Genomic DNA, 24,074 nt, shown 5'->3' with positions numbered 1-24,074 from the left:
TGATGTTTGATGTGTAAGTATATGCATGCATATGCTGTATGTATACTCAACAAAAACATAAACATATTTGCTCACATTTTTAATGAGTTTAAAAAAAAGACTTATTCTGTGCACACAAGCAGTTTATTTCTCTCAAATTTTGCAAACATGTAAAATCCACGTTAGTCCCTTCTCCTTTTCCAAAATAATCCATCCACCTGACAGGCGTGGCAAATAGAGATGCTAATTGGACAGAATGATTACTGCACAGGTGAGTCTTGGTCACAATAAAAGGGCACTCTAAAATGTGAAGTTTCATCTTGAAAAAAGACATTTAGTAGACACTGAACTATGATTATTTCACCTAGGGTTACAGAAACCAGTATTTTCCCAGGAAGCCAAAGTCATGAGCCGCCCCACACTCCCCCTCTTAACCAGTCATTCCTCATTCCTAAACCAAACCAGTCAAACCAATGAAGGCAATGAGTACCAGCCAATCAGAGGCATAGTAGGGTTGGTCATGATTTTGCCCTCCTGAGAAAAAAAAAGGTATCTGTGGCCCTGTGTGAAATAGCCATAGTTCAATGCCTAATAAAGTGTAAGTGTTTTGTAAATGAAAATTGCACATTTGAGGCACCCATAAAGCTACCTGTAAAATCTAATGTAAGTCAGCACAACAGCTCTGCCATCAGTTATACTTTCCTGAGGTTTATAGCATTTTTGTTAACAGAGAATGAAATGGATGAAATCAATTATATGTCTATTACTGAGGTAGTTTAAAGATAGAGTCAGTAGGATTTGTCCGAGCTGTTTGTAAACGCACCAGAAAGATGTTTGATTCATGAGTCTTATCCCCAGGACTTCAAATACCGACTTTCTGGGAATATTTGAAGCACCTCTGAATGTATTGCAGCTCGGTAAAACACGTCTACAACAACATGAAAAACCCTGAACATTTTAGGCAGCATGAAAACAGAATTGTATATACACTCAAATCCTGATCCAAATATATCTGGCACACATCGAGCATGGTGCTGGAAGTACAGATGGATCAAGAATGAGTGTAGATGATAGATGTTTAGAGAGATGAGTGAAGTCCTTCTTACACTGTTTAAATCAAATTCCAGCACTAAGCTGTAAGCTGCACACGAGCGTTACAGCTCAGTTTCCTACATGTTTCATCTATAGGCCGAGCTGTCTGCTGTAATCATGTTATAATCTTGAAATCCATCCAAATCCCTAGAAATCTGCTCGCATGCTGTACATCCTCGGGGGGTCCAGATGTATACAGTACATACATGAGCAAACACTCTCTCTAACCCACTTATTTATACACACAGTTGCTTAAATTACTCACTCCCTTATGTAAAACTGATGATTAACACAGTGTATGACTGAAATTCACCACACAGAATCGTCCTCTTGCTCTCCTGTTTTGGAGCTGATGCTGTCATTTACCCTCAGATATTTAAATTGTGCTGTATTTGTCACATATGTGCATCCTGTGGAGAAAAGCCAGATCACAAAACATCACATGAAACACGTTGTTTATTCACCCAATTCTTTTTGTGGAAAGTAAGTCAAACATATTGGATGCCTATAAAAAAACAGGTTGGTTTGAGGCTTCCTGTTGTCTTCCTGAGTCTGTCGCTAAGCAGGCCTCCTGCCGTCACCATGGCACTGCATTACTGTTGCTATGGTTTCCTTATCTGCAGGATGTGGTTCAACCAGGCCTGCCATATTTAGTCTTCTCCTCCAGAGTGCCAGCCTACTGCTGATGCTGACAGCAACACAAGAGTGCACTCAGCTGTCTCTTCGCTGTTCTTTTTGCATTAAAATCTGGACCAACAATTGAGCTTTACTGTAAAAAAAAAAAACAAAAAAAAACATGGATTCACGCTTTCAACAGTTTTCAGTGTTTTTCAGCTTTAACATACCATGTCTTCAAAGCACACTCAGATTTACTTCCTTTTTTGCCATCACATGTGGTGTTTCATAAGAAAAAAGAAATGCTGCAGCTCCAAAACCCTTGATTCCTGTTCTCCTCGTGGGTAATCCTCTCGTTACTCCAGATACAGTGGCTGCAAGATTAAATACTGATGTCAAAGTGAGATTATCATGGCTCTTCAGGCCTGAGGATGCTGTGTCACGGGTTCATCTTAACCTCCTCCTTCCTTTGTTCTTTCACACAATTGGCAGATAACATCAAACATTACAATAATCCTGAACTCTTGATGGGTGCCAGAAAAAAAACATTTGACATGAAAGAAAAGAATTAGAGGTTAGATGTATGTGTGTATAGAATTCTGATCATAACCAAGAAGTACATTGTATTTCCTGTGAACAAATCCAACTGATTAAACAGACGTGTTTTAGCATATAATCAGTAATGTATATGTTTTTTTTGTAAAGAAACAAGGGGATTCATAAAGGTTACAGCTAGTAATAGATTAGCAATAGGCAAGAAATTGTGTAAAATCTATATAGATGTTCATATTGGACGTACTGCAAATCTATAGAGCTGAGGAAGAACAAAAAAGCAAAAAGTGGATTCAGTCTGTTGGCCATTTTATTGCGTTCTCGTCACATCTTTCAGCTCTACAAGAGAGTCAAATCACTGCAGCTTTCAGTGGGAGAAAAACAGTGATATAATTACACTGTTCAGCAGGCACTTCAGTCCTCTCTGCTGCAGGTTGTGTTGGTGTGATGGACAGAAATAAGGCTTCAATCTTTTTCTACCTTGATCAGCGAAACACTGTAACTGAATTGGTTTTAAGGTTTCTGCTTTACCCTTCATATTTAGCATTGTTTTTTCTTTAATTGAACAAAGACAAGGGAATCAAAGAGAGGGCAATTGTTGCTGGAGGGCAGTCATGCAGCATTGAAGAGTTTGTACCCAAATATAGACAGAATATCACATAAAAGGTCAGGCCCTTTTAAAACTAAACTCCAGAGGATAGAGGATCATTAGATTAGTGGGTTGTGTCCTGCACAGTAGTTTATCAGCCTCATTGCTGCAGTAAACCAAAGATATAGATCAGTCTGTGTATGTGCTTTGCATTAATATGATTTCAAAGTACAGATCAGGTCTAGTGTAATAGTGTTTTAGGCTTTTATGAGTGGATATGCATGCATATTATGTACAGAATACACATTACAGAAACGCCCAATCATAAGTCTTAACATAAGAAGAGGCTATGATAGGATTTTTCCCAAATTTTTTTACAGAAGCAAATCCTAACTCTTTTAGGGAATCCTTTCTTATCTTACCTCCCTTCAATCCAAAAAACTCAACCCAACATTGCTTATCAACTTTTATGTCTTTTACCTAGCAACCAGCATTACTTATCCCACCAAGCTACAATATTTGTAAAAATCGATTTTATAAACATACTGACACACACATGGAGAAAAAACAATGATGGGCACTTCACTATCTACTGTTGGTAGACACTACTAATTGCTAGTTAGCAAGTTAGCCACTACTTCAGGTGGAAAAGTGAAAGTTAGGACAGCTTAACATCTTATCCTAGAGTTAGGAGAGTTTATTTTTAGACTTTACTCTTTTCCTATCTTTGGTTAGGAAATGACCATTGCCTATGGAACCATTCATCTCTAATGAATTTTTTTCTCCTCAGGTCTCAACCCTAATTACCATGGTTACCAGACAGTTAAGACAGGATTTACAAATTAAGATGAAAGTTGGTAACATCTGTGAAGAAATCCAAAGATGCTATTCTTTTGGGAAATTTACAACAATGTTCACTTGGGAAATTAAAGGTAGATAGCAGTCACCGTACACAACAATATCTGACATCTACTGTGTAGAAGCAATAAAAGAGCAACATGCAGATTAAAGTTGGCTAATACTGTCGTAAGCAAGTGTTAGCTGATACTACCTTTAACCATTGTTAGCTAACACTACTGTTACATACTGTTAGCAAACACTTGGCTGCTGTTAGCTCAGACTACAATTAGCTACTGTTAGTTAATACTACTGTTAGCACTGCAGTAGATAGTTAGCAAGTTAGCAACTACTACAAGTGGAAAAGTGAAAGTTAGGACAGTTTAATTCTCATCTTAAAATTAAGAGAGTTTTCATAAGATTTTTTGAAGTTAGGATGCTTGTGAAATACACTTTTCCTATCTTCAAATGCTTTTTCCTATATCAGACCCTAACCCTAATTAACATGGTTACCAAACATTAAGACTGGATGAAGACATTTCTGTAATCTGTTGTAGATTTGTGGCTACAACACTTAATACCACTGAAAGACTTTGTGAAGCACTGTATTGTCTGAATGAGTCGTCTTTGGTCTAAGACTGGGGAAGTAAAAATAATGCAAGTACTGATGTGTAACAAATGAAATGAAATAGCTGTGCTAGCAGCTGCTAAACAAGATTATATAACACAGACAAAGACAGACTGTCTCATTGTTCTTCTTAAGCTTTAATAAATCTGTTTTGCATTTTCATTTCTATATGCACACGGTGTGTTTTGTTTGTTTAGCTCCTGCAATCAAAAGCAAACACAAAAAGCCTTGTTGCATGATGAGTTGGTCAGGCCTTCTTCCCAGATGACAGTAATGTGCTCATGCTCATTGTAGTGTAGGAGGGAGTGACTCACGCATGCGTATCAAAGCCTCTGCTCTGACAGCGCAAAGTGACTGCTGGAAAACAAAGGCAGAGAGCCGCGGCTGGGAAATGTCATCAGTCATCTTTAATGGAGGAAACAGACTTCAAAACAATCAATAGTCTCTGTCTTTGGGAGCTGAAGTAAGAGGACTGTTATCACTGCTGCTGCCGTTTGTGTGTGAACCAGAGTCGCACCAGCAAGTGAGTAAATCCACAGGTTCCTCTTCTCCGCTTGTGTTCTGATTCTTCTGGTGTTTTCTGGATGGATTTGGGCTGAATGACAGCGGCTGCGGGCGAAGGACTGGTTTATTTCTCCGAGAGGAGGAAATAATGAAGTTAGTTCTTTCTGGATAGATGATGAACGGCGAGTCAGGAGGGCTGCTGGAAAGATTAAACTCACAGATGAGCACGTAAAGACTTAACAGCATCGTTTCTATAACTTTTGTACATTTTCTAGAGTGAAATCCTGCCTTTTAATAGCAGGCAGTTTGGATTTTCAGTCGAAGTTACCTACGCGCTCATCTGCCGAGGAGAGGCGCTGTCCGTGGTCCTGAAGTCATCCAACAACTCCTCACATCTCAGACCTGCTGCGGCCTCCTGCCAACAAAAACTTTAAGCAACACTTAGAGGGACACTGTCCACCAGCAGCTCCACTCAGAGCTGAATATGGTAACTCCAACCAGAGTCCATCTGCAGACTTGGGTACTTTTGGGTTTCGTGGGTGAGTATAACTCTGCAACATGTTCAAATGTCTTGTTTGGCTGTGAATGTTGCGTGTCTTACTCTATTCACATGTTCGGCTACACAGACGTGTTTTCACAGGCCTTGTTTAAAGTAAGAATAATAATGATAAACTTTATTTATATAGCACCTTTCATAGAAAAAGAGTGAATCAACGTGCTTTACAGGGAAAAATAGAATCAGGCACATGAAAAAAGTAATAAAAACAATAAAGTCTTTAGGTGAAAACAGATAGAAATATATATAAAAACAGCTAAATTTAAATATTTTATTGATTTTGGAGGCCCCTGTGGACAAGAGTGGTAGTTTTCCTACTGTAATAATAATAATAACTGCCTAACATACTACTCACTATAACTTTCCTGTGAAAATATAAACACAGGCACATTTTATGTAATGTCAAGGAGAATCTGACCCAGTGGCAGTCATTAAGAAAACACAAAAACAGTCAATCTTGTCACTGGGGGTCTCATTTGTTTATATAGGACATACAGAGACATCAGTATTAAAATTGACTGTTAAATTACGAGTTAAAAACTCTTTATAGAAGCTTTAATTAAAAGCAAGACCATAAAAATAAGTAAATTATCAACAGAACTTGCTTGTCTTCTCTGTGGTGGGACTATGTGGTACATATAATGGTTTGTGACCCTTCCAGCTGCCTGTGAACTCAAAACCCAGTTTCAGAGCCGTCCCACTGATGACTGCTGCCCAGTGCAACACATCCCACTGTTGTCAGCATTTAAGTGAATAAATCAATCCTTTGAACAGAGGACACCAGGGTTGAGCTTTTCCCTCTTTTCTTCTGCCTTTTTCTAATTTCCTCCCTGTCCCTCCCTTCTCTCTCTGCTCCCTGTTTCTCCTCTGTCCTCTTTCCATGTGTTTGTATGAGCCCTCAGTAGAAAAAAAAAGATGGAATCAATGTTGTCACTGTCTGCCCAGGGGGGGCTTTGGCTTATATAAGAGCACTGGACCCAACACAGTCACACAAAGACATATCCATGTGGCGAGCTCACTGAGATTACTGCCTCACCTCACTTTACAAGAAATCTTTGTGTTTATAATCCCTCAGTTCCTTCCCTCCATGTTCCTGCCTCCCTCTAATCATTTTATATCCTGTAATGCTTTTATTTATCAATCACTTCTTTCTCTTTCCTTCCTGCTTGCCCACAGTCGTCCTCCTACACTACAGTTCCTGCATCCAACACTCCCTCCCTGCATTTATTCCTCCCACTGCCAGCTAATACTAATGGGCAGAGGCCATCATTAGTGCTTACTGGCCTGGATGATCGTGGATTTGCCATCAGTATTGTGACTCAAGTCTCTCCGGTGCTCGCAGAGCTGTATAATTGAATTTATGTCTTTTTAACGCTTACTGGGTTTTGTGTCTGGTTCAATGTTGGATTCAGTGTGAGCGCAGATATGACCTCAATAAGACTGGGCCATGAGTTTATTAGTACAGATGTGAACTGTGCCTGTCATGGCAGTCTGTGTAGGTCTCACAGTCACTGAAGAAAGGCTGAAAATGTCAGCTGTAATCATCCTATAGAATTTGTACATGATGAATTGTAGCTGCGTCTTTCAGCACTTTTTCTTTGAAACACTTTCGCATTTACTCTCAGGCAGCTGTTTTGTTCAGTGAAGTGTACTGAAGAGCTTTTTCAAAAACTGCTGGACGATATTGTTCTAGTTTTCCCTTTTTCAGTGTGTAATTACTGATAAACAGCTAAAGGTAAATAACAGCTAAATATTGAAGTTAAAAGTGTGCGTGTGTCTCACGCTTGGCTGAGGTGCACACACATCTCCACAATCACAGAACACCTTTCATTAGTATTAAACAGCCATGCACACATTTGTCCTTAAATATAAACTCACTGATAAGAAAGAATAAATTATTTTATAATTATAAAGCCTAATAAAACAGACCTGCAAAGTGAGCACAGGACAGGATCACAGCTGTCAGATCGTCTTTATCAGATAAGTCAGCATGACAGCTGGAGCAGCTGTAGTGTTTGTGTCTGCATGTTTATTGTGATCCAGAAAAACGATGATTAAACAATAATAATCTATAAAATACAAAATATACAAGACACTATATTTGACCGCATGAGACCGGCCCAACCCAGAGAGAAAAAGGTTGTGTGCTTCTGTCAGAGCTGGTTGGATATATCTGTGCATAAATTTGTGCACTTCAAACTTCAGAAACTCTTTCTGATTGTTTCTTCGTGGGACAGAGTAGCAAGGATGGGAGGAACTGAGGATTAGGTGGGAGAGGAGAAGAAGGAGGAGCACGGACAGTCGTGTAACTGCTCCTCCACCCGATTCAGGTGGTCAACGGAGCAGGCAGCTTCGCAAATAGACTGGATTGGTTCACCTCCCCTCTCTACCGCACCATCTCTCTCCCTGACTCCTCAACCAGCAGAGCTGCATAATAATGATGATGATGATAATTAATTAGAAAATACAACACAATTTCAAGGTGCTTCAGGTTAAAACATAACCAGTTACATATCTGCATGACATGTGCTGTTCATTTATTGTATTGGTCTTTGCAGGTGTTAATGTAAAATAAACTATTTAGACATGAAGCTGCTGTGGAGACGTCCTGCTGTCTCCTTATATTGCCTGATCTCGCGCTTTCTCTTCTCAAACCAGGAGATCTGTCTCCTCACTTTGAATATCTTTTCTCTTTGTTTCCTCCTGATAAATCCACCGTCACGCTGACACTGCTTGCGCTGCTGGTGCACCTGCCTCTTTAAGGTGATGAGAGGTTGGCTTTCTGATTGGTTTATTGCATGTTTGGCCTAAACTCTCCAGTGAATTAATGAGGGCACTTGTGCACAACTGATAGGTGTATCCCGCTTTGCGCTGGTGGCACAAAGGGTGGGGCAGGGCAAAATACCACCAGATGGCAAAGGTGGATTTGGACACACCTTGAATAAATTAAATCTATTGTGCCTCATGCTTTCCACTTGTACTTTAGATTAGCACAAGATAGGGCCCCTAGTGGGTCACAAATGAAGACTGACAGGGATTATTTTCATGAGTCTATATATTATGTTTGTTTTTTGTTTTTTGAAAGAAAATCCTGCATAGTATCCCTTTAAACATGAACATTTTGTCAGAGCTTTCATCACAGTAGCTGCTGAGCTGAATGTGTGTCCATTCTCCTTCAGTCCACCTGAGCCAGCCAGTATGTGTCGATGTGCCGTCGGGGACAGAAGCAGTCGTGGGCAAAGCCATGAAGTTGACCTGTATTGCCTGTAAGAAGAGGGAGGAGCTCAAAGCAAAGACACGTGTGAATTGGTTCTACATGCCGACAGAAGACCCAGCCAACAAAACTCATGTGGGTTTCTGCTACATTGTTTTATATGATATGACATGTGCCCTGTTGAGATATTTAATGCAGGTCTGCTTGCCCTTCCTCTCCTTTAGATATACAAGTATGAGAATGGCACTCCAAGTGATTTGGACGGACCATTTAAGGGCCGTCTGACCTGGAATGGAAGCCAGGACTTGCAAGATGTCTCCATCGAAATCACCAACGTCACCTTTAATGACAGCGGCGTCTATGAGTGCGAAGTAGAACGCAAGTTTGAGTTTGACTTTGACTTCGCTCCTACTTTCACCACCACCACGGAAATCAAGTTGAGGGTCAAAGAGAAAGGTGGGGCTAATAGTTTTCTTCTTCCTTCCATGTTATTCACCCTGTTATAAGCTCAGGTTTAGCCAAATGCTTGGTCGCCATATCAGTACAGCCCAGTGTTAAGTCCAGCTTCAGTTCTGCGCTGAGATGAATCAGTTTAGTGGGGTTATTCCAGAGCTACATGTGAGGTTATTCAGATGTCAGGCTTGAGTTTGCCATGCTTTGCAGGCAGTGACAAGCCTCTGTGAGGTTACTGAAAATAAACACCAGTCCTAAGAGATCTATAACTCAAATCTGATATAAAGCTGTTGTTTTCAAAGCCTTTCTCGCAGTTTATCTAATCTGCTTCATCACAAGTTAGTTTTATTTCAGCATTTTCAGGATTAAAAAGGCAAGAAATGCTTTTCAGTCCCAAAGAAAATGCAGTTCATATTTGACTTTAAAAGGATAGAATAGAAAACACTATATTTAGAATATTGTCACCTCTTTACCTTGCCGTCAGACAACCTTTTCTGAGGGGAAACCCCCAGTACAGAAGCCAAGTATCGCTCTCTCAAAGCCACCAGGCTCCACTGGCAAAATCAGTCAGAGGCAGCAACAGACCAGCAATTCCTGTGTTGTGCAAAGGTAACATTAATGTTTTTGCCAATGGACTTGAGAGAGCATAGTTGGCTTATATCCTTCTTGTTAGGAAAGGCTGTCTAACGGCAATGTAAAGCAGCAAAAATATTCTAAATATAGCTTATACTTAAACTGATATAGACTTTTTTTTAGGTGGTCCTCTTTTAGGTGGCTAAAATATGTTTTGCTGCTGACCCTGTCCACAGCAGTACATTGTCTCACTTCCTACAGAATCAGATCAGAATCAGAAATACTTAAAATTGTTGATGTTACAGTTGCTCACATTCAAGAGTAGAAATATATATAAGCCTATAACAGAATTATAAGAGTAGAAGTACGACATAAAGTTGCACATGACCTATCTACAATATATAACAGCAATATACAAGTATAAGACTGCAATATGTAGAAAATATAAGATGAACAGGAATATGATAATGGATGTAAGAATTGTGTACAAAAGTGTACAAAAATGTGCATCAAGCTGTAATTATATACAACAATGTTGTATGTATTGCTAAAGTTTTTGTAGATTCAAATCAGTATTGCACACATGAATTTTTGCACAGAGTTACTGTAAGTGAGTCAAGTAGTGCAGAGTTTGAGTATAATCAGGGAACAAATCATGAAGTTATAGCTGTAGTGAAATAAGACCAGGATTAGTCTATTGGCTCTGAGTGGAAGGAGTTTGATGGCCCCAGACAAGACTGATTTCCTGTGGCGCTCTGTGGTCCATTTTGGAGGAATTAGTCTTTGACTAAAAGTACTCTTGTGACTGACCAGCATATTGTGGTGTGGGTGTGAGACATTGTCCAAGATTGACCATAGCTTGGACTGACTGTCTTTCCTCCTGCTTCTCCAAACTGGGGGCTACTGACCACCACCTACTGTAGCTATACATAAGTACTTCATACAACTCCTGATTCAAAAATCTGAACTATCCCTTTAATATAAATGTCTTATATAGATATCTTATATCTGTATATCATTAGTTGGATGTATATTTATCCTGCAAGCTTTACAATATGCAGATGCGGTACAGCATAACTCATAATTTCACAGTAGTACATTTTAACACCACCAGTGATTGCACCAGCTATTATGTTGAAGATGATGATGATGATGATGATGATGATGATGATGATGATGATGATGATCTTGCTGCATGAGTGGAAGGCAAAACACATACCACTGGCTTGGGCTCTTTTGTGGTGCAGGTAATCAAAACCCCCAAAAATCAATTTTGAAGAAAAAAACGTCCATTCCCACACATTTGTATTGATTTATTTAAAAACGTGTTTTTCAAGACATATCAATCATAAAATTAAATAGTGCTTACAGTGTATAAATTCATCCATGTACATATTACGTTAAACAATAAAGGACAGGTCCACCCAAGGCGACATGCGCATGTTAAATCTGCAGTAGCACAGTCTTAGAATTGAAGGTACTACCTAGATCCACAAAGGGTTCTTTGTCTTCTGGTTCCTCGTAGAACCTTTTTTATAAAGCTTCCACTTGGATTCCTTTCAGAAAGTACTATCTAGAACCCAGCATTAAAGATTGTACTCAGGACCATCTGTGAAAGGTTTCCCTCAGAACCCCCTCTGAGAGGTTCTACACAGACACATCTATGATGTAATGGCTCTAACCAGAACTCTCCCTGAGGGTTCTATTGAGAACCTTTCCACCTCCTGGAACAACAAACAAACCTGCCCAAGGAGTTCAACTGAGAATCTTTTTATAATCCAAGGGTTTTATCTAGAACCTAGCCAGGGAGTTCTACAGAGAAACTTTTTTATTTGAAGGGTTTTATCTTGAACATACTCAGGGGATTTTATCTAGAACCAATTTAGGGGGTTCTATCAATGACCTTTTCATATTCTAAGGGCTTTATTTTGCACCCAGCCAAGAGGGTCTACTGAGAACCTTCTTATATTCCAAGAGTTTTATCTAGAACTCACACAGGGGGTTCAGAACCTTTTTACACCCCTGACAAACCCTTGATAAAAGAGTTTTTTCATGGATTTCCACAGAACTCTTCCAAAAGGGTTGTTTGGATGAAAAGAGTTCTTAATGGAACCCTTAGTCTTACAAAGAACCCTTGAAAAGCCCTTTCTTGAAAAAAAAAGGGTTCTTCAGAACCAAATGGTTCTGGGTAGAACCTCAGACCTTCATGCAGAACCCTTTTGGAACCCTTATTTCTAAGAGTGTAGTGGTATGATATAGTTGTACACAGACAGTATAATATGCTGGCGAGGTTCAGCTCAGGCGTGTTGATTTACAATCCCCTCTGGTAGAAACAGCAGTCTGTGCTGTGTTGACTTCTGTGTATTGAGTGTTCTCTCTGTGCTCTACATGCCCCTCCTTCGACGTGTTTACCAAACTGCTTCAAGTGCATTTGATTATATATTTCCAACTCGTTGTTGTTTTCACTAAGTGATGCATCAGTGTGAGGGCAGTCCGCCACTAACAACACCACTTTCCTTCTCTCCCCTTTGTGTTGTGACTGTACTGAAGAGGAATAATCGTGTGTTATGTTTTGTCTGCCTTTATTGTCCATCAAAGCTTTCTTCTGTTGTCAGTGAAGGGGTTAATTCAAACCAACTACTTTGCTATCTAATATGAGGGGTAATGTATTCTGCTTCCTGAATGCTTGGCCTGCTGAATGTGTCATTTTCCACCTTGATCGAATATACAAAAAAACATGTATATTTGGAACGACTTAATTCTGCCCATTCCTTTAACTTTACATTATTCAAATCTGCTTGCACGTGGTATATAGTTCACTATCAGAGGCATATAAAGATTAGGCTAGTGTATCCCAGAGTGCAAATTGGATTAAGATTATCCTCCGAAGTGCAACTTTCAAAAATATACTACAGTTTGATCTTCTATACATATTTAAAAGCCTCTCCCTCACATCCCATACAACCATGGTATCAAATTTCACAAAGCCGTCAGTCAGTATAGTGTAAATTATAGCTCAGGCATCATGTTACAGTAATGATGTCCATAGCAGTGGAATGGATTAGCTCACGGCAAACATATCTGTGCTTCCCCATCTCAGGGATTATGTTACACTAACAGCCTCTATTTGCAGAGGCTGCAGAATCAAATCAGTGAAAGCTGTCAACTGTCTGGTCAACAGGCTTTCTGGAATTTGGTACACACTCACTGGCACAGTGGTTCACAGTGGCTCATAATGATCCCGCTGTGAAAAATATGAAAGAATAGGTTCACAGTTTTTCAAGTCCGTCTTGTTTAGGCACTTAAATGTATTTTGAAACAGTGTTTGCTTGCTGTAATCCTTCCTCTTGTTCATATCTGCCATTAAAAGATCCTTTTTAATGCATTTTCTATGTAAGTGATGGAGAAAATCTGTTGTCTTTTGCTGATTGATCGCTCTCGTCAAGGCCACCAGACTCCATTTACAGAAACAGTAATTTTAAAATCATGGAACTAATTTAAGTCAAACTTTATAGAAACAAAATGAAACTCACCTAAAACATCTTAGGTCATCATACACTGTTCAAAATAAACCCTTAAATCACTGAGATAGATGAGAAGGAGCAAGTTGGCTGTCACAGAAGCAGCGGGGAGAAATGGCATGTACGGCCAGAATATTTTCATATATAACATGGTGAATAAAGGGTTTATTTCAACCAAACCAGAGTTGGTGATTGTTGGAGCTGGGGAAAGACAAACAAAGATGGGTTTGGTGAGTTATATTTTGTTTCTGTCAAGTTTGAATAAAATATGTCTTACGTTAATAAAATTATTGTTTCTGTAAGTGTAGTCTGGTGACTTTTGTGAGATCGATAAACCAGCAGTTTATGGTTACACAAAAAGGATCTTTTTCTGTGGCGATCCTTTCCACAATGTTGTCAGACACTTAGAATAATAATCTGATCTGGTCTTTTTCAAAAATATCAAAAATTGTTGTCCCCTGACACTAACACACAGAAACACTGGAAAACAAGGTCCAGATGGAAAAATACTGACATTACCCTTTATATCTACAAAAGTTACTCTTTCTATTGCTATTCTTACACCACAGCCCAGGGAGGAAACAGTCTGTGGAAACACAAAGAATGAATTCTGCCCTAAAAATGTAAGGGTAACTTTGGACGATACCCACCTCAGGTTTAGGGTTTAGTTTATTTTTGCACAGAAGGACTGTGAATCAGATCCAGCACATACACTGGGAGCCCTGTTTCAGTGTTGATGTTGGTATTGCTTTAAGACGGACTCGGAAAAAATGTGAGCCTATCCCCTATAACTTCATAAATAAATTTTTACTGTTATTAGTCTGACATTGGTAGACATAAAACCAAAATATGACCCAAAATATGAAGTAACCACATCTCTAAACTTAAAATCTGTGTCATGCCCTGAGAACCACTGAGACTTTGCACATATCCATTGTATTTCATATTTAAAGGAACCCTGTGGAGTTAGTTATTTATGACTAGTAGGGCTATAAGCAATATTTTTACATGCAGGTCGCTGTTTTATAAACCAGTGTGAACACATGGATGCTATTCCACTGATTGATAGTTGTTGATGGCACCAATAAACGTAGCAATGCAGCAACAACAGCAGTAAAGAAGACTGTTCGTAAGCAAACATGGGTGGACATGTACAATGTAAAACACTCTTAAAGTTCCTATGAAACAGCTATTTGCTGCTCCATTGTTCCATGTTTCCACTAAAAACAGGCAGATAGGGTGGGACTTGTGGAAACTGATTGATGTTTACTGTAGCCAATAGAGCAAAATTTTTGTTATACCCACGCCTGCCATGCAGCTATAGCAATTCGTATTCCCATACATGAAGCGTTCAGTGAATCCTGATTCCTGCCAGACCAGGACCAAACACAGCCTCTGAGACTGCCAGAGGCCAGTTGGACAACAGGGAATACAGTACTGAGGCGGTTTTCTCATTGGCTTTGGCCCCTGGTATCCAGCTAGCTACACAGCTAACTGTGCAAACTAGCTAAACGTGCAAACCAGCAACTAACTACAGTTACAACTACTTTAGCAACAAGTAAGGCTATTTCCACCTTTAACCTCCATAAATTACTTGCATTCATGTATTCATGTATTGATGGAAGCTGTCCATGTTCTCTGAGAGGCTGCTGAGCCCGGTTCCATCGCCTGCTAACAGCAGCTACTTTAGAAACAAGTAAAGTGTATGTTATTTGTCCCTGAGGAAGAATAAGACAAAGAATAATGTTCTTCATAAAATATGATCCAGTTTTTGGTTGATCAGTGAATAAATTTATATGAGTTTTATATGAGCTTTTGTACAGCAGCAAAATACCCCTTTTCCACCAGAAGAGCCCCCAGAGACACACCGCTTCAGCAGCATCATAAAAAATAAAATAAAATTAGAAAGTGCTTCATGGACACAAAATTAGTAGTATTATACACCCCTGAGAGCAGGAGGGGTCATTAACATTTTTTGTAAATTTTAAGGAAATTACTCTAAAATAGCATTAGAAGAATATCTACAAAGGGACTTTTTGTCATTGCTGGACAAGATATCGGGTCAGAGATGATGAATAGTACAAGACATATGTAATAAAAACACTTAAACAATGATTTTAACTTCATGGGAATTTTAAAGACCTAATGGATACACACAATGCATTTTGGTAAGAAACACTGAATGTTAACATCATTTTTGTTTGTACAAGGAAACTCCACAGGGCACCTTTAACTCCCTATAGGCTCTATTATCATTGTACTACAGGTATGGTCATGATGTTCTGAATGCAACATAGTTTGTGCATCATTTGTGCATCAGGATGCACACCAGAAAACTTTGCTTTGCTTATAGTTCAGCTGCATAGTAAATATTGTACATACTGAGTCGGAGCTGGTCTTTCAGTAAAATTGAAGTAAACAGTTGTAATATACTACAAAAATATTGCCTTCTCTATTATGACTGACAGCTGATTGTGGGTCAGCAGTGTTGCACATACATGGACAAGCTTAGCATATGTTCCTAAACCTTTGAATAAATAGGTCTCCCCTGCTCTGTTAAACACAAACAGCATTCAGAGGTAGGATGCTACATATTGAATAAAACATGTTACTTGCTGTTGTTTGTGCTCCGCAGCCAGTCCAGACACCACAGCGCTGTACTCTGAGATCATGATGTATGTGCTGCTGGTGTTCTTGACGTTCTGGCTACTGGTGGAGATGATCTACTGCTACAGGAAGATCTCCAAGTCTGATGAGCAGACCCAGGACACAGCGTGAGTCTCACACAAATGTATAGATGCACAATCAGAGCAAACAGTTAAGTGCAAGCAGAGATTTGACTGAAAGTGAAACACTGTGTGTCTTAAAATACCTTATTATCAACATATCCAGATACATAATTGTGCTAACTTCTTTTTTCTATCACTCACAGCACAGCTGGCAGTGTGTATCTAATAAATGGAAGTGTTACCTGAGTTTCTGCTCCACATAATAGCAATTTAAAGTTTCAGAAGCATGTCAGTCAGTGAGATTTAGTAGGCGATCATGAGATCAGGACAGATAGGAAGGGAAAGAGTTGGACAGGCAGACAGGCAGACAGACAGCCAGAAAGGTAATTGGGTCTGAACTGCATCAGTTTATAACCCTCCTGCAACAGTAATCTGTCTTTTCACTTAGACTGCCTGACAGGCCTGAATAATTCTAAGCACTGCTGACTGCTCTTTTTTCTAAACAACCTCTTTACAACCTCAGTGGATTTGCAGCTCCATCAGAAAGCCACTTTTTGCGTCACCTTGTCAGCGCTGACAAAGACCCGAGTGCACCTGTATAGTCAGCTCCCACTGGATTGTCACGGTGTTGACGAGGCCAGTTGATCCAGCTTGACGACTTTTGAACAGGCAGTGCATGTACTGAAAAGAACAATCACAGAGAACACACGGCACATGTGCTGATCCAGTTGTTGTGGCTTTGCAGACAATTAACCCTGATTCCATATCTGACTCCTGCAGTGACGCACAGAGCTCAAGCACTGCACAATGTATTTCTAACATTATGTTTCAGAAGAGTGAAGTGTACAGGGGCTAAGCATGCAACAAGATTCATTTGTAATGTGTTTTCTTTACCATGTTCTTTACCAGGGGAACAAAAGGTGACACTTTATTTTACATGTATGCAATATCCCAATGATTTCCTACAAAGTTTCCTGACAAGAACTGTGCAATTCTACCCCACTCTTACCAGAAACATAACCATATAGGTTGCTCAGGCAAAAGCAGCTTATTATGACTCAGTAAACGCATTGTTAGGTGGCCAGCTCTAGTAACTATGATGGGAGCAAAGCAGAATGTTGTATAAAGAGTGAGGAGGACAGGGTGGATGAATGGCTGAACACACCTAGACTTTTACCCAGAGGTTATATGATAAAAGCAGTAGTGTTTCCACCATAATAACCACAAAATATAATGTCAAAAATAAAAAATATCTAACTAAGAATCCTTCTAACTGGCTAACATACAACTCGCTGTAATTTGGCCACAGAAAACAGGCTTGTTTCATCTGATTTCACAGAGAAGCTGACGCTGTGACAAGCATCAAGAATAACTATACAGAAACAGCCAATCTTGTTGTGGATGGTCTTGTTGAAACTACTTGTAGTAGCTTTAACTAATCTAATTATTTTTACACAAACCATGATCTTTTCCTAAACCTAGCCAAGTAGTTTTCGTACCTAAACCAAACCAAACTCCCAACATTAGCCACGTGATGACCCAGGTCCGGTACAACAAAGATCAAAGTTGTAAAGTTGTTGGGAGTAACTGGCAAATGCCCAAATCTGTCATTTTGGTATAAGGACACATTGCATAATTTGGTATACTATTAATCTTGGAATAAAAATATTCTTGGAAAAATACTCCATTAATCCATTTTATTATTTTAACCTTCATACTGCAGACTTGCCTGGTTACTCCACTCTATTTTATTAACATTCTTTTCAGGAAACTCTAATTAACAGGGAACATGTGAAATTTGCTAACCTGTAAAATATACCATTACTGAACAAAATGACAAGAATATAATGTAAAATATAAATCTAAATGATTACAACAGTACCACAAACTATGGCCTCAAAAACCATGAGTTGTCTAGTGTTGTTTCCAGTAGAATTTACATCTTACATACTTTCCCTCTACATCTAGGTAAAGATTATTGATCCATGGACAGATCTGGAGAGCACATTAAGCTCAGCATCAAGTGATCGAATGTGTATAACTCTGTACACTTCATCCGTGCCTGCAGCTGAAAGAGTTAATGGGTTGTGTCCACAGCCATTATTGACCTGTATGACAACACATCCCACAGTGGGAGGCTACACCCACTCAAAGAGGCTGTGCTGTGGTCGGCTTCTGAGCTGCCCAGGCTTAATGGATATGTTCAACTGCTAGACCCTTTTTCTGGTGACATTTTCTGATGCATTAGTGGCTCGGATCGTATGAGTCATGTTACTAAGGAACAAGATTGAGTGCAGTGATAATCAAAAAGTCAAAAACATACAAAATGAAGCAATGCTTCAAATTCGCAGACAGAGCCAGAAAACTCTTCTCAGTATTGTGAATTTCGCTTTGTCTCCACACTCTCTGTGCAGCTCTTTTGAATTGGGTGCATATTTAGTGGAGGTATTGTGGTTTTTAACAATATTAACGTTTGCTGTTAAATTCTGGAGGAGGGTGTTATATCTTCCTGATGTGCAGCATGTACAGAGGCTCGCCACTGCTCACATTACAGTGACGGTTTTTATCTTTTGAAATTAATTCCCTCTGGGGGTGTATATTGTTGTGGCTCCATGAATAAGGGACAAATATGAATGTATATTTGAAAAGATGAATATGAAAATATGAAATATGAATGCACCACAGCCTCACAGTTCGAAAATGAAGGCAATTCAGTGATGCCACTGTAGTGAGAGCTGTTCAAGCTTTAACCAGCACTAGTCTGTGGTATTTGGGGGTAGAAAGGGCCCTACCACCACCAGCTTTTAGACACTCCTCTGTTTTTTTTTTCCTACCAATCTGCCTGCAGGACAAACTACCTAGCCATCCCCTCTGGGCAGAAAGCCACTCCAGCCGCTCCTGTTACCGAATAAAAGTGGTTTTCAGTGACACGGTATTTTACATGCGACTCTCTTAGCCTGATTCAGATCATCCTTTGTTTCCAACTCATTGTTTGTACCTTTATTACTCATAACTGTTCAGTTCTGTAGTGGAGTCCTGTTGCTTCAGCACCCCCTGTGTCTCCTCTTGCTCGTTCCCTTCAAAGGGGCTTTTCATTCCAGCCATTTTTGGAAGTTTCACCTGATCATGAGTCCTCCATTCGTACTCACTCTTCATTCAGTCTCTTTACCCTGACAAATTTTAGATATGCAGTGTTTGATGGATAGTAATTAATGTTAAATTAAGTTTCAAATTACTCAGGATGTACTGTAAGAAATGCTTGATGTCTCATTTGTGAAAACTTGTAAAGTATTTAATTGAACAGTTTAATATGAGCAGTTTCAAATATATGCAATTTAAACAGTCTCTTCTAGTACTGATGTGCATAGTGAAGATACTAAACAGCCTTCAATGTATGGCGATTGCATGTAAGAATCTTCTGATACCGATACCAGTATTGGAGATTCCTCCAATGCAGCACCGATCTGGTGCCATTTAATTTATCAGCCGCAAAACGGTGCCCTGCTACTTCACAGCAAGGTCCCATATGCCAAATATTTACCAGGAACCAGACCATACAACAATTATAGCAGTCATATAATTTCCAGACAGAGTTAGTAGTACACAACTGTTAAAAATAAGTAAATAACACTTTATTTGAAGGGGTGTGAATAAGACTGTCATTACACTGTCATAACTACATACACTTGTGATGAACATGAAGAAGTCTTTATTAGTGTTTGCTATTTGGTCAATTATGTCTTTTTAATGCAAAGTTTACATTGCTTGAGATATATTTGTTAAAACAACTTGGAATTAATCAAGCCAGTAATGTCTTGTAATAACAACTTGACATTATTAGATCTTAAGGAACTGATATCTCTTCAGATAAGATGAAGGGAATCATTATATTATTACATGCATTTGACAGTGTAATAAAACTTAGTGACATCTTTACGACAAGTCCAAAATGTACCACTTCACTTGAGGTCAAGCATAAATGTTAATGATGGTTATGACAGAAACTGTCAAACCAACTACATATGACAGTTTGATGTAATGTCAAATCATAGAGCTATTTTAAGTTGTTTGAGATTGATAATGTCAAGTTTTCATGTAGCTGTTAACTGTCCAAATGACACAAACATTCATGAAGACTCCTTCATGTTCATGACAGGTGTCATGACGTAGGTTTGGCAGTGCAATGACAACCATATCAGCACCCCTTCAAATTAAGTTTTACAAAAAAAATAACATTAATTATGTATACTGCAAATTTTTCAACAAACGGGTATTGGATCGGTCCTCAGTATTGACTGACGCACAATGTTCACAGTAGGTATCAAAATGAATATTAGAAAAGAAAGTCAGAGCAGAACATCTTTATTTGCATGTATATGAACTACGGCTCTTGAATAATAATCCAAAAGGACACAGTTATTTATATGAACTAGATATTGAATTTGTATATTGTTTAATATTGCAGATATACCTGGTTATTTTGCATATAAATCACTCCATGTTGAATAAGGCAACATGTTCTCTGCTCTTTTCAGGTATTAACCAGTCATGATGAGACCTCAGTGTCATGGGACAGAAACAGGCATAGATTGCCTTATCTATGCCACTCTGAAGGTATCATTAGTCCCAGACAGCCATGGGAATCCTGCCAACTGACCTCCCCTGTGTATCGACTGTGTCTTGTGAAGAGCCAGTCAAAATTGTCCAAGTGCTCAATTTTTCTCCCCCATTCCCTCTCATGTTATTTTAACCTTCGTGCCGGGCATCTGAAATCAAGTGCTTTCACAAATACACCAGGTTAAACGTCACTCATTATCACAGAAATACCAGCCATGCTTCATTTGCACCTGCCAGTGTGTAGTTACTAAACTTTTTTCTTCTGTAATAAGTGGTGCCGCTGTGATTTATAACCTATAAACACAAAAGATCCAAGGCTCCTATATACAACTTATATACTGACTCTGTAGTATTTGTCTAGTTCACTTTCTTTTATTACAATTTTATAGACCGTGCTGAGATTTATTTGTAATGGCTAATATCTTTTTGATGTCTTTTTAATGAAAATGGATTGCATATAGCTTTTATACTGTATGGATGTGCATTTCTCCCTGTTTTCCTGTTTGCATCAATGAAACCACAATGTAATGGAAATATACAAAAACATATGATATTGTATCAAGTCACTTTATTTCAGTTGATCTGAATCTGCATCTAGAGGTCTTTTCTATTACTCTCCTCTGTATGAATCTTTAATCCATGTTCAGTGCTGACGTCACAGTACATTCAGTAGGTTAAGTCTTACTGCATACAGTTACTCTAACCTTTATTCTTAAGCTTCGACTGTTGCTGGTGTTCTACAGTACAGTAGCACTGCTATTGAGACTAAATGTGTGCCTATTTCTATAGTACAACACTGTGGAAATGATGTATATTTTGTGAGTCAGTCATACCACGCTGTTGTTTGTCTGTTACAGATATGATATCTCCTGTGTGAGTGAGCTGCTCTTGATCTATTAAATACAATGCATTCCACAGTCTGTGCTGAAGCGCCTCTGTTTCACGAAAAGTTCAGAAACACTTTATTTGCAAGGGTGTACATAAGACTGTCATTACACTGCCATAACCATGTCATGATAACTGTCAATAACACGCAGGAGACTTCATGAATGTGTATGACTGTTGTCATTAAGTATCAGTTAGTCAATTATGTCATCTTTCATATGTTTTGATTAATTTCCAGGACTTCAACTAACTTGTCATATAGATGTCATTAAATGTTATAAAGCCAGCTAAACAGTTTATTATACCCATACAGGGTTAGTAGTATACAGCTGTCACAAAAATAAGGTAACACTTTGTTATAACAATGTCACGATGCCTGTCATTAGCCTGAAAGAGTCTTTATCAATGTTCAGTTGGCATCTTTAATGCAAAGTTGACAGTTTGAGAAGTCCTTGTTATGACAGCTTGACATTAACCAAGACAACAAAACCTGTCAATGCCTTTGTTAAGACAACGTGACATTATCAAACTTAAAGAAGCAGTTGAGCTTTTTGTTTTAACACTACATTTAACTGTCATACGTGGTTTGTGTTGACAGTGGCCATCATGAGACCATTATAAGTGTCTCATGAATATTTTCCTTGACCTCGACTAAAGTGGCACATTTTGGATTTGTCATTAAGATGTCATTAAGATCTATTTATTTACTGTCAAATTTTAGTGGTATCATGAAATTTGGTACATTTTGAACTTATACAGATTCATTCATTCATTCATTTTCTGTAACCGCTTAGTCCGTAAGGGTCGCGGGGCTGCTGGAGCCTATCCCAGTTGACATTGGGCGAGAGGCGGGGTTCACCCTGGACAAGTCGCCAGTTCATCGCAGGGCTGACACATAGACAGACAACCACTCACACTCACATGCACACCTACGGGCAATTTAGAGTCACCAATTAACCTAGGATGCATGTCTTTGGACTGTGGGAGGAAGCCGGAGAACCCGGAGAGAACCCACGCAGACACGGGGAGAACATGCAAACTCCACACAGAAAGGCCCTGACCCAGTCGGGGAGCTGGGGGATCGAACTCAGGACCTTCTTGCTGTGAGGCGGCAGTGCTAACCGCTGCACCACCGTGCCGCCCTTGAACTTATACAGATGTCATTAAATTTTATATGGCCTGTTTGACAACAGAGTACTGTACCAAGCTGATTTAGCTTAAGGAGTTACCTGATGGGCAGATAACTTGTTTACTTGTCACTAAAGTAGGCTAACCTTTGTCTGTTGTTATCTGTAGCTGCTGTTAGCTTGTTAACTCAGTTAGCCATGGAGCTACCTGCCTAATTAGCTGACTCAGCCTGTTGTGCTATTAGCCAAACCCGAGTGAGAAAACTAGCTCGGTGCTGTATTCCCTGTCGTCAAACTAACCACTGTTGGTCTTGGTGACTGTGTTCAGTCCCAGTCCAGCTGGCATCCTTACAATCATCTCCGATGATGCTAGCTTGGTGGGGGAAAGTGCTGATTGCTACTACACATGTACATTTGTCAGCGGAGATGAGAAAGAAACAAGATCATCCTCTCGTTAGCTGCTTTCATCATGTGTTTTGATTCAGAATGTTATTAAGACTTTTAAAGAATAAGTTCTGGATGCAGCTTGTTTTAACATAAGAAAGACATCTCAAACAATGCCAACGCTACATTAAAGATGACATCATTGACCTAATGACACTATGACAACAGTCATAAACGATTGTCTTTCATCACATGATTACAACGCTATAATGACAGTCTTCAAATCAAGTGTTCCCAAAAGTTCTTTGTTCTCCATTTAAAATTGCATCATGAGTTCAGTCCACAATTAGACTTTTAGCAGGATGTTGAGAGAACAATGTAGTACAGACTCTCACCAGCTTCTGTCTAATGTTCCCCTTATTATCTGTGACTGTGGTGGTGTTGAAAAGAAAAATGTGGGCTTTAAATAAACCACAATAAGCACCTTTATTGTCTCCAGCTCTCATTAAGATCGCTGAAAAGCAGTAAACCAAAATGACTTTGCTCTGCTTGAAGTAAACTCTGTGTATTTTAGAGGTGCACAGAAATTATTAGAACTGTTTAACCGACTAAATTATCTGTATTTGTATCTATATTCAGGTAGTGGACTAAAATTTGGTGTGTTTTATACCAGAGGTCACGTTAAACCAATCAAATGTTTTATTTTCTAACATAATATTCACTGACAATGCAATTGATTTCTACAAAGCATCAAAGCATATCAATAAAAATTCTCACATATTCATATGGCACTTTTCATGTATCTCTCTCATCATTTTTATTTTCATTATTTTTTAAATATTTTTATTCTTAGTCTAACTTCCAAGGCAACTTCCTTCAATAGATTTTTGAGTTTTGAGCCAAACTCAGAATCTGAAGTCTTGAAAAAGTTCCACCAACTAATAAGGTTTTGTTGAGATACTTTACTTTTTTAGATCAATTTGACTTTATAAAATACATAGAAATACAAAAAAGTACTTAAATAATCGTTGAATTGAAAGTCAATAATGGGAAAAAATATTTTCAGTTGTAATTTTTTAATTTAATTTAATTTTCAAGTACCCAAATAATGACAAATCAGGTTTACTGCTCATTGTGAACAATCTCATGAAATGCAAATTACCCTAAAAAAAAAAGAAGACTATAAGTCAGCAAATCTTTGACTCTTCTTCTTCTCATC

At 38.8% G+C, this 24,074-nt stretch overlaps 1 protein-coding gene across 2 annotated transcripts; it reads left to right on the top strand.

Moving 5' to 3' along the window:
- The first annotated feature begins 4,641 nt into the window (after window positions 1-4,641).
- Window positions 4,642-21,379, top strand: scn3b (sodium channel, voltage-gated, type III, beta). 2 transcript variants are annotated; one of them, XM_084716952.1, is made up of 6 exons: window positions 4,642-5,335; window positions 8,532-8,701; window positions 8,791-9,022; window positions 15,749-15,887; window positions 18,691-18,774; window positions 20,378-21,379. In XM_084716952.1, the coding sequence occupies exons 1-5, from the start codon at window positions 5,281-5,283 to the stop codon at window positions 18,752-18,754; spliced, it is 660 nt and encodes a 219-aa protein (XP_084573078.1). In that variant the 5' UTR covers window positions 4,642-5,280; the 3' UTR covers window positions 18,755-18,774; window positions 20,378-21,379. The 2 variants fall into 2 exon arrangements, with proteins under 2 accessions (XP_084573078.1, XP_084573079.1); XM_084716953.1 differs by lacking the exon at window positions 18,691-18,774.
- The last annotated feature ends 2,695 nt before the right edge of the window (window positions 21,380-24,074 follow it).

This window comes from Lutjanus erythropterus, chromosome 4 (genome assembly GCF_056507025.1).
Source record: "Lutjanus erythropterus isolate fLutEry1 chromosome 4, fLutEry1.hap2, whole genome shotgun sequence".
NCBI lineage: Eukaryota > Metazoa > Chordata > Actinopteri > Lutjaniformes > Lutjanidae > Lutjanus > Lutjanus erythropterus.
This window is presented reverse-complemented; position numbering and strand designations above follow the sequence as displayed.

What these genes read in the sequence shown, in the direction of transcription:
- scn3b (XM_084716952.1), top strand. Translation starts at nt 5,281, where the DNA reads ATGGTAACTCCAACCAGAGTCCATCTGCAGACTTGGGTACTTTTGGGT. An exon ending in GGTACTTTTGGGTTTCGTGG is followed by an intron (nt 5,336 to 8,531) that starts GTGAGTATAACT and finishes ATTCTCCTTCAG; the next exon opens with TCCACCTGAGCCAGCCAGTA. An exon ending in GTTGAGGGTCAAAGAGAAAG is followed by an intron (nt 9,023 to 15,748) that starts GTGGGGCTAATA and finishes TGTGCTCCGCAG; the next exon opens with CCAGTCCAGACACCACAGCG.